The 11,091-nt window shown below is 35.1% G+C and overlaps 1 protein-coding gene across 4 annotated transcripts in view; it reads right to left on the bottom strand.

Annotated features, from left to right (window-relative positions):
* The window catches only part of LOC106882594 (CAD protein), a 98,584-nt gene that overhangs the window by 52,691 nt on the left and 34,802 nt on the right, over positions 1-11,091 (bottom strand). For all 4 annotated transcript variants that reach the window (XM_014933327.2, XM_014933329.2, XM_014933328.2 and 1 more), the window contains exons 10-13: positions 9,659-9,790; positions 8,576-8,809; positions 6,062-6,283; positions 56-244 (exon numbers count right to left, since the gene is read on the bottom strand). In XM_014933327.2, the coding sequence (XP_014788813.1) occupies positions 56-244; positions 6,062-6,283; positions 8,576-8,809; positions 9,659-9,790 (777 nt within the window). The remainder of the gene's footprint in view (positions 1-55; positions 245-6,061; positions 6,284-8,575; positions 8,810-9,658; positions 9,791-11,091) is intronic.

The raw sequence follows: 11,091 nt of genomic DNA, 5'->3' as shown, positions 1-11,091 counted from the left end.
CCATCGGGAATATAGGACAGATAGATTGATAAATCAATTAATAAAGCAGACCTACCTCATGAGATTCAGGATTCACAGCATACTGGATGTTACATTCTCCCACAATTCCAAGATGACGTACAACCTTGATAGCTGTTGTCCGAAGCATATTATATTCCTTGTTGGTCAATGTTTGACTTGGAGCTACCACTATTGATTCCCCTGTATGAATTCCAAGAGGATCAACATTTTCCATGTTGCAGACCTAGAAAGTATTTAAAAAAGGGCAAAAGAATGCAAATAATATCAGTAAAAAGAAATAGAATATAATAGTATCATTGTAGAGGTTACCTGTTTATAAACTCTTTGTTTATTAAACACTATCAACCATGGAAGAACCTTTATATAGTCAAATTACATTCCCAGGTGCAAGCACTCTAGTTGTTACTATCACAATGGGAAAAATAATGAACCAGTGATCAACCCTATTTTTTCTCAGTAGCTAGATATTTGTTGTTCTCAATGTGTTTAACGAGAGACACAGAGAGCGAGACTGATGCTGTTAATGATAACAGTTTAAAAAGCCATTTTCCAATGTTCAACTTTGCTGTGGGCCCAAATTTCAGCTACATAGAATCTGAAAATGTTAAATCCAGCTCCTTTTAAGTATTGTATATATTTCTAGTGGCATCAATAAAGAAATTACAAGTTGCATTGGTTATAGCCGATAGATTAAAAAAATTTTTTTTTTCTTTTTTTTTTTTTCAAGAAATGACAATATGGGTTTAGTATTAAAATAAACACATGATGATGAAGATTGTCTTGTTAAAGTATTTCTCTTTAAAACACTTATAGTCACAGAGGAGTCAATCATTGTACCTTCTACTGACTTTTCAATGTCAGTAACTTGGGCAGTAGATAATTTTGCCAAATGCATCGATTCCAGTAACCATGAGTGAAGAATAGTTGAACCTCTTCCTGTAACCAACCCATACTGTCGCCAGTTTTCTCTGCTTTTCTTTTTTTTTCTCCACTTCCAACAATTCAGCTCTATTAAAAGTTTTTGATGCATCTCTGTACTCCCTTCTTCCTTCAATTATCAGTTAATACTCTGGTCAGTTTAAGCTGGTGAACTGGCAGCATCTTTAGCACACCAGGCAAAATACTTAGCAGCACATGCATGCACAATCATCATCATCATCGTTTAACGTCCTCTTTCCATGCTAGCATGGGTTGGACGATTTGACTGAGGACTGGTGAACCAGATGGCTACACCAGGCTCCAATCTGATTTGGCAGAGTTTCTACAGCTGGATGCCCTTCCTAACGCCAACCACTCCGAGAGTGTAGCGAGTGCTTTTACGTGCCACCAACACAAAGGCCAGTCAGGCGGTACTGGCAACTGCCACGCTCAAAATGGTGTATTTTACGTGCCACCTGCACAGGAGCCAGTCCAGCGGCACTGGCAACGATCTCGCCCGAATGTCTTTACATGTGCCAGGAAGGCGACGCTGGGCACAGGTGCAGTATTCCTAAAAATGCTCGGATTTCTAATCCTTCATCCATGTATGTAGGAAACCTCAAACTCTTTTTCTTTTTGTCTTATATTCTGCATAACAGTTCATTACTGCAGCAAATACTTCAAAAGAAAAAAAGTAAAAAAATAATCTAATGGTCTTGTTTCCTTGAAAAGACTGTGGCTAGGTCTAATATCTTTCTAAAATGAACTAAGAAAAACAGTTTTTAAATTCTTACTAGATCCAGCTACAAAATTCTTTTTTTCATTATTGCTATCAAAACTGTTGTCAGAATTTCTTCACCTTTAGACAGAAATATTCAATTCATAACCATACACATGGCATAATTACCAAGTAAAGCAGTTGTTTAGAAATCATAGTAGCCAGGGTAAGAACAGGTAGAAAGAAGTTCAGAAGGTGGCACTTGTATTAGAACTGTGATGCTGCATGGTAGAGAGTCATTGGCCTTGAATACAGAAGTCTCATGAAGATTAGAAAGAAATGAAGTGAAGAGGCTATAGTGAATATGTAATGTTAGTGTACATGAATGCCATAGAACAAATGAGCTGAGAGAAAAAACTGGGTGTAATGGGAAATAAGTGTAGTGTAAAAAGGAATTTATGCTGGTATGAGCATGTTATGTATATGGTCACTGACTGTGGCATAAAGAAGCGCTGAGTGCACGGAAGAGGGAAACCAAGGAAGACTTGAAACAAAATGAAGACTGGTCTGAAGATGCTGCATCCCAAGGATAAATGATAAAGGAATGGATAGTTTGGCCAATATGCTGTGTTGCAAAAGACTACTCATGTCATAACACATTGAAATGAGGGTAGTGTTTAGAGGCTGAGATATTTTGTAAACTGCCAAACCTATATTTGCTGCGTCTTCCACTTTGGCATTCTTGACACTTCATTCACATCTCACTAAGATCTTAACCTCTCTAATGCTAGTGCCACAAAAGAAGCACCCAGTACACACTGTAAAGTGATTGGCATTATGAAGGGTATCCTGCCATAGAAACCAAGCTAAATGATGAAAGACCACCAGTCTATAAGAATAAGATCCCCAAATGAGAAATTACTTGGACCATGACGACCAGTCTAATCCATCCTAGCATGGAAAGTGAATGTTAAATGTGTGTGTTTGTGCAAGCACAAATATGCGTGTGTGTAAGTACATGTGGATAAGAAGTTCACTTTGCAACCACATGGTTCCAGGTTCAGTTCCACTACCAGGCTCTTTGGGGATCTTCTACTGTAATCCTGGGCTGATCAGAATCTTATGAGTGGATTTTGTAGCTGGAAATCATATGACAGCTTGCTATATATGTGTGTGAGTGTGTTTGCCTTGATATCACATGCTGATTGTAAACAAACATGACCATACAAGTGGTGTTACTTGCATTGCAATCTCCCATGAAAATACATCCAACCATTGCACTATTCCTGTTTAAAGGACCACTAGGACAGTGGTTCTAAACTTCTTTTTTTTTTTGGTAGCACCTCTTTTTAAGTAGCCATTATGCCTAGCCCCCACCTAAGTGGCAAGTATCATGGCTAAACAAACTTAACATGGATGGTAATTTAGTGGAATAATAAAAAATTAATAAAGACAAAAGTTGTAAATTTGTTTTATACATTGCAAGTTAATCATTTCTCTGTGCATGATGAGATCATTTTATTTTAATAATCATAACTAGTTTTCTCGTGCATAACATTACTACTATAATAGGTAAAAATTGAATAAGTTAATTTTATTACTTCACTGTCTCCTAAAGCCTAATGCCCTCCTGGGGGAGATACTGACCACATTGAGGACCTTTGGACCAGGGGAAAGACTATCTTGCTTAGAAGTGGTGACAAGAAGGGAATTTGGCCATAGAAAATGTGTGTCAGTAGAATCAAGGAACAAGGTTTGGGTGTGTGCACACACACACATACATACATTCACAGGCATACATTGGATGGGGGCTTCAAAATAGCATTTTATGGCTGAATGCTCTTCCTGTCACAAACTCTTAGCTATTTTTCATGTAAGTAATTTTTTTCATCCTACTTGTCCTTGAAAGTGTAGAGCAGTAAATATGGAATGTGAACATCACCTCAACTTTTTGCTCAGGCAGTGACTGGTGAAACTAATGAATGCTAACATCCTCTCACATAATAGGTTTCTGTACAGTTTTCAGCTACCAATTCTGCTCACAAGCTATTGGTTCACCTGGGATTATAACAGATGACACTTGCCCTATGTCACACAGTGGGATTGAACCTCAAACTACAAAACTGTGAAGCAAGCCTGTTACCACAAATACACACACAGAGAGAGAGAGAGAGAGTAGAGATGAAGAGGAAGTGCAAGCTAGTGATAGACTTGCGAAAAGGTGATTTTTTTAAGAAATCAATAGAGCCACTGGATTTAATATTTAAGAACGTTATTACTCATTATTGAGTGAAATTGTTGAATTTCAACCTAAGTAGTTTTGAAACAGATCCCAGCTAATGCCAAGGTGGATGTTATCTAAGAAAAGAAAAAAATTTCAGTTAAAGTCTTTTGGGAGTTGATGAAAAACTTAGCAACAATGTAGTCTGCTGTTAATTCAGTGAACACATGATATCCCTTATATAAACTGCCTAGTCATAAGATATTGGTAGTAATGGTGCTGAAATGGTTAGGAAAAAAAATTTGTTTTTAGTTATACTCAGCCTATAAAAAATATTACAAAAAAACTGGGGTTTTTTTTTTTTTTTAGTTGTACTCTGACAAGTATAATATATATATATATATATATATATATATATAAGAAAGCAAGAAAACTCAGATCCAGTTTCTAAAATTAGCTACCATTTCCTGCCACTCCCACTCCACACGCTATTTGCTTAACTTAAGCTACAATTCATAAACTGGCAAGATGCCCATGTTGGTTAATTACATGTTATATCCATCAGTCCAGCACTTTTAAATAATTTTAAGTTACCAACTACAGCATCATTCAACCTCCCACTTACAGCTCTCAGTAATCAAATTTAATACAGACTTCATGACTCAGATGGCACAAAACTGCCAATACCAGCCACACATTACTCAATTTGCCATTCAATACCATACATTATGTGAACTATCCCAACCTACTCTTCAAATGAATAATTGAATGAATAAGAACAGGAAGGTTGCATAAGTTAACAAACAGGATAAGGTACAAGTGAATTGAGAAAATAAGTAACAATGTTGTGAGTTGCGTGATGCTTGAGTGTGTGTGTAGGATGAAGTATATTTCAATCAGATATTATAATAAGATATGTTTGGTGACACTGATACAGGCATGTTTGGCAGTATCTATTACATTTGGTAATAATTACATATTTGGTTACACCAATTATACACATTTCTTTTACTTGTTTCAGTCATTTGATTGTGGCCATGCTGGGGTACAACCTTGAAGGGTTTTAATTGAACACACCAACTCCAGGACTTTTTTTAAAGCCTAGTGCTTATTCTATTGGTCTCCTTTGCTGAACCACTAAGTTATGGGAACGTAAACACACCAACACTGGTTGTCAAGTGGTGGTGATACACATACAACAGGCTTCTGTCAGTTTCCATCAACTAAATTGACTCACAAGTCTCTGGCTGGCCCTAGGCCATAGTAGAAGACACTTGCCCAAGGTGCCATGCAGTGAACCATGTTGTTGGGAAGCAAACTACTTATCACACAGCCACATCTGCATAATGTCTATATGTCTAATGATACTTTATGTTGAGTTTTAGTGATGTGTTACAAAGAGGTTCAACAATTGTATGTAAAACAGGTAGTGAAGACTAAATGTATACACATTAAAATGGACATGAGTGTCTGATGTACAAGTAGGTATGGATTAAACAGATTTGTATAATAATCAGTTCAACATTTTCTTAGAGCATTAGCTTTATCAGTTAGCAACTTGTACCAAATATATTGGTTTATGTTTTTAATTTGATACTTCATTGGTATGAACTTAAAATCCTACTAAGTGTTTTGCCATCAACCCCTTGGCAAGTAACACATTAGATTTACTGCAATCAAAGACCTTGGTATGCACAGTCCTGTTGCCATAAAATTGTATTTCATATTACATGCAATATTTAACAATACTTGACATACATATTATTGCTTATCATGCACAAATTAAAAACAATTTCTATAAAATAATAGCTAATATAAATGTTGGTCGGTTATTTCTCCAGTTATGCCTTACAATGTACAGAGAGTAGGTGCAGAATATCTTATGGCTTTCTGAAAAACACATTTTAAGCACCCAGAAATTTGTTAAATTGTAATTACTATATGTATGCCCTATTTCCTGATATTACCCTAGTAGCAAAAGTATACTTCTAAAGTTGTTAGTCACATGACAAGTAACACTAATATCAAATACTTGGTTTGAAATGCAACAAAATTCTGCTGAGAATTAGAAAAATATAAATACAGAGCAACATAATAATAACCTTAACCAAAACCAAATTAGGACATTTAAACTTGAATTAAAGCAAAATACTTAAAAAAGGGTAAAGAATAAATCAACTTACTGTAATGCAGTTGTTGTAGGCATCACGTACAACTTCATATTCCACTTCCTTCCAACCTTTCAATGATTTATCAATGAGGACTTGACTGGTGTGTTTAAAAGCAGTGTTAGCCAATGCTTGTAACTCATCTCCGTTAGTAGCAAAACCTGAACACAAGCCACCCAATGCATAGGCAGCACGTAACATTACAGGGTAGCCAATTCGATCAGCAGCTTCAATAGCCTGAAACAGATTCAGATGACAAATAAAATCAAATACAAAAACAATATCTAATACACAAAATCTAGGTACTGGACTACATGATTCTAAATTCAATTCTTGCTTCAATGAAGCTTTTGAGTTTTATCACTGCATAAAATATCCAATTTCTTGTATCAACTTGCCAAACTGACAACAGGTCCACCTCACATTTTATAGGTGAGTGGCTGGATAGTGTTAGACAAGCTGTGAAAGTGGTTGCTTACCAAAAGATGGCTGTAAACTCCCTCTTGCGGCCAAGTAACTTGGCCATCCTCTTCCAGCTTAAGAAAAATGCACTGCAATGTACTTTAGAACTGACTCATCAATCACAAAGATCATACCGTGTATTTCTTGCAAGATCATGGATCCATACCACCAAGGAACAAGCCTCAGTAGCTACCCATGCATGCAAGTTCCCTATTTCCACACCACCAATTTTGTTCAAACGAAAAGCAGTGGCCAACTGCTTGTCACCTTTCTAGACTCTTTAACAAGTCCATCAATCTACCTACTATAGACTGGTACTTATTTACTGACCTCCAAAAGGATGAAAGACAAGCTTGACCTCAATATGATTTGAGAATAGAGTGCAGAGAACTGAATCAACATATCACAGGGAATCCTATCTGAAGTGCATATAAACATAACAAATACAGTTTATTTCACATTTATTTGTTAATCAATATCAAAATTATTTGATGATGACCCAGGATTTCATATTAAAGAGACTGGTATATTAATAGATTAATAGAGAAAAACAGCTATCATGAAATAGTACTCAAATACAGCTTTAAGTTGTGAATTGACTGTTTCTTAATAACTTCCTGGTTTCATTGATAAACCAGTTGACAGTTTTAAGATTGTAGCTCTGTTAATGCTCCCATACTTTTTCAGATATACATAGAAAAAAAACCTGCTTCACTTTTCAGCTGGCTTTCAAACAGCAAAATAGCTGAATCTTTACAACAGATTCATATATCCATGTGTACACACACACACACACACACACGCACAAGTATGTGTGTATCTGTATGTAAGCCGGTTTAAAATTAAAGTGAAAGTAAGTTGTGTTATAAGTATTTCATTTGGCTACTATGTCACAATATATATTGTTTGACACCATGCTATTTGGACATTAGCATGAAAGTGAACATACACAAACTAATTATTACATTCTGAGATTTTATACACACACATTTATACATATATATATGGTGCTCCAACATGACTGTAGCCGCTTAGTTGAAACATATGAAAGAAAAAAATATGTATACACACACACACATTCACATCTATAACTGTATGTACATACATATGTACTTTGTTTTAGCCTTGTGCCAGCTATAGATTGTATAACAAACATAAAAACACTGATTTCACCAAACACCTATTAATTATTCATGAACATTTAACTGGTCACATAACTTACGTAATGAAAACTAACATCTAATACAGAATAGGATTTAAATTTTTTATCTGTGTATCTACAAAATCTTCAACTCGGTTTGATTACAGTCAATACTCATGGTAAGTAGAAAATATTTTCACATTTTGCCTCTTCTATAGAATAAACACATTTCATTTAGTCTGCATTATTTCTAACTAGAACTGGCTTAGAAACAACTTGCTTTTGAGTTACTTATTCACTAATATTTTCCTGCCAATATTTGCAAATGTAATTTAATACTAGTTGTAATCTTATGTCTCACAGAGCACATGTTGGCTTTGAAAATTTAGAGCTAATATGGACTGGACATTGATAAGAGAGTAAATTTATTTATTCTGAAAGCCAGTTTTTATTGCACCATGTGGTTTTAACAGAGATGTCTTTGTTGTAAGTAGTCAGCCCAGGTCCTGAAGTAACACTGAAGTTGTAGTTTCTCCCTCTCATTCCAAAACCAGTCTTATATGAGCAGTACCCTTCATCCTGTAATGAAGCCATAAAGACCTCAAAATATATCTTTAACTCTTCTATTATTCTATATACATCTAAAGAAGAAATTTCAACTTGGAAATTAGGAGGATGAGGAAAAATTTTAATGTATAAGGAATCTCCAAACAGATAAGGAATTGACAAGATTTTAATCTTTGAAAATTAACTTCATTCAATGACTGTTCCTACATATTGGCAAGTGAATTGACAATTCTGAAGATAAGAGCTCTAAAGACAATGGAATACTGGCTTGCAACATACTATCTTCTACTTAATCCACCAGTATCACAGCAATTTCAAACCTCACTAACCAATGATTATTATTTTAGTATTCAACTTACCGCTTCTACAGTGTAAGCTGCTTCACTTGGTGGTACTTGTTCATTAATCTCTGCCATGTTGTCAGCAAATATTTTCCTGTCTTCAGTTCTCTCAATGGAATGTACTTGAGTACCCAAAACTTTGACACCATATTTCTCAAATACACCCAGCTTGGTCAACTCAAAGCCACAGTTCAGAGCAGTTTGACCTCCAAATGTTAGAAGAACACCATCAGGCCTTTCATTTTTAATCACCTATAATGAAAGACAAGATATATCACTAATATTTAGACAATTGCAGATTCTTCAGATCAGACCTGAAACAAAGCCGTATTAAATAAACAATAACAAACAACTACTATAATTCATTTCTCTGACGGATCTGCCATGAGATTTGTAAGTTAGAAGACACATATTTTATCAACAAAGACAGGATCTGAAAAAAAAAAAAAACAGGAAATACTACAGAGTTGAGTTCTGATTTCAGTCAAGATGGCAGATATAACAGGTGGATAAACAGTTTCTCTTGATAAGACTCTACTGCCATAGTTTAGCAATCAGTCAACAAGAGATAGCTAAACAGACTGGAACATCACTGAAGATTGTCTTCCTTTCCTAACACTACTCTGACTGAGCTGAACTATAATTAAAAGTGTTCCAGCAATGACAACCCAATTTTATTTTCATACAAAATATATCTAGAGCTATACTATTCAATGTGTTCTGCCTTGCTTAGGGCTTCATTTGATGGAAGATTTAGTCACAAATTCTGGCAAGAGACTATTTAGGCCACACCTGACAAAGTTAATTTGGCAGATGCCATCCCTCTTAAAGCTATGTGTATCAGAACATTTCAACTCAGTATCCAAGAGCATCAAATGCTTGCCTATTTCCCAGCACTACAAAAGTAAGCCATACCTGTCTTGTGTTACTTATGTACAGGTAATTAACTGTCAACTGCAGTTCTAGATAATTATAAAATTTTCAGTTAACGATAAACTTTATTAGTCACTGACTAAAATTGTATTTTTTTATCACATGATAAACTTTTAATGAGAAAAATAGCTGTCATAGATGAACAAATTAACAGCACAAAGAACTTACATCTGTGACATAGTCTGCAGTGATAGGGAGGAAATACACTTTATCAGCCAACCACTTTGATGTCTGTACTGTTGCAATGTTGGGATTGATTAGAATGATCTGAATACCTTCTTCAGTTAAAGCTTTGATAGCCTGCAAAAAAACAAACAAACATATATACTGATTAGATTCATGGCTTGGTTGACTGATCAAGCAATTGTTGACATGCTATTATCTGTCAAAAGTTCAACTTTTACTGCAGCCAAACCATTCTGTTGTGGTATACGGAAGCAGTGCACAACTCTGCTGGCTTGAGATTCCACTCCCACTTAAAAGACGATAGGGTGTGAATTTGAAAGAGATGGAGAATTGGCAGCAATTACTAGAATCTGAGTGACCACATAAAAACTTTGTTAGCTTGGTCACTTCACTGTTCAAGTGATTAGAAGTAAGATCACCCTAATGAAAAACAATTGCTCTATATCAATAAAAAAACTTGCAATTATTATCATCATGTCTTTCAAATTAATTTTATTTTTTTAAACATTTTTTATGCATATTGCCATTTAGAATTTCTAAACAAAGCTAATTGCTCTAAAGATAAGAAATGCATAGATTTTCATAAAAAAGAATTTACACGCAAAAGAATAAAAAATATTTAATCTCTCACTTGTCCCAGCACGAACAAAGGACTGTAAAATAAAAATTTAAAATATAAATGAGATAGGGTAGTCAAAGGAGCCAGGAGCTTGTTTTTGACAGACAAAGGATAAATAGATTTTTAAAACAGCTTGTGGTAGATTTGATTGCAAATTTAGATAGTTGATACTCACACATATCTTTATAGGTCAAAATCTTCATCATATTTTTCCATATTTACATGGACTAGACAAATGTACCATATGGAATACCACTTATCTCAGTCTTGTGACAGCTCATTTATATGGCCCAGCATCCTGAGCTTTGACTTCTTTTCCCATGTCTTCTACTTGTATACAGCATTTTGTACCCAGTACTCACTCTAATTCAGAAAGTAAAGGTAGTTTATCTTGCACTACCATGTCTATCAAAACAGAGTCCTCTTGATAATAATTTCTAATATTGATACAAGGCCTTAAATTTGTAAGTGTAAGTAGATTGGGTCAATCCCATCCATGACTGGCAGGGGAAGTTGGACAAGTCAAACAGTGAGTTATATGTCCTACTGCTTTATCATCTAACACAGCAATGGGAAAAACTGCCAATCGCTTTTATTGTATATAGCATTTTCATTTTTAACAATTTTTACAGATGGATACCTATCCTATTGCAAACCATTTTACAGAATGCACTGGGTGCATTTTATCATTAGTAGTAAGATATAATGATTTGTGCATAGCAAAGACTGGTTAGGACAAAAAAATAGAGTAGCAAACTTTGAATACACTTTTGCCTATCAAGAGACCCCATTCACT

The sequence above is a fragment of the Octopus bimaculoides genome, chromosome 4, assembly GCF_001194135.2.
Source record: "Octopus bimaculoides isolate UCB-OBI-ISO-001 chromosome 4, ASM119413v2, whole genome shotgun sequence".
NCBI lineage: Eukaryota > Metazoa > Mollusca > Cephalopoda > Octopoda > Octopodidae > Octopus > Octopus bimaculoides.
The sequence above is the reverse complement of the archived record's forward strand: the minus strand, read 5'-3'. Positions and strand labels throughout refer to the sequence as shown.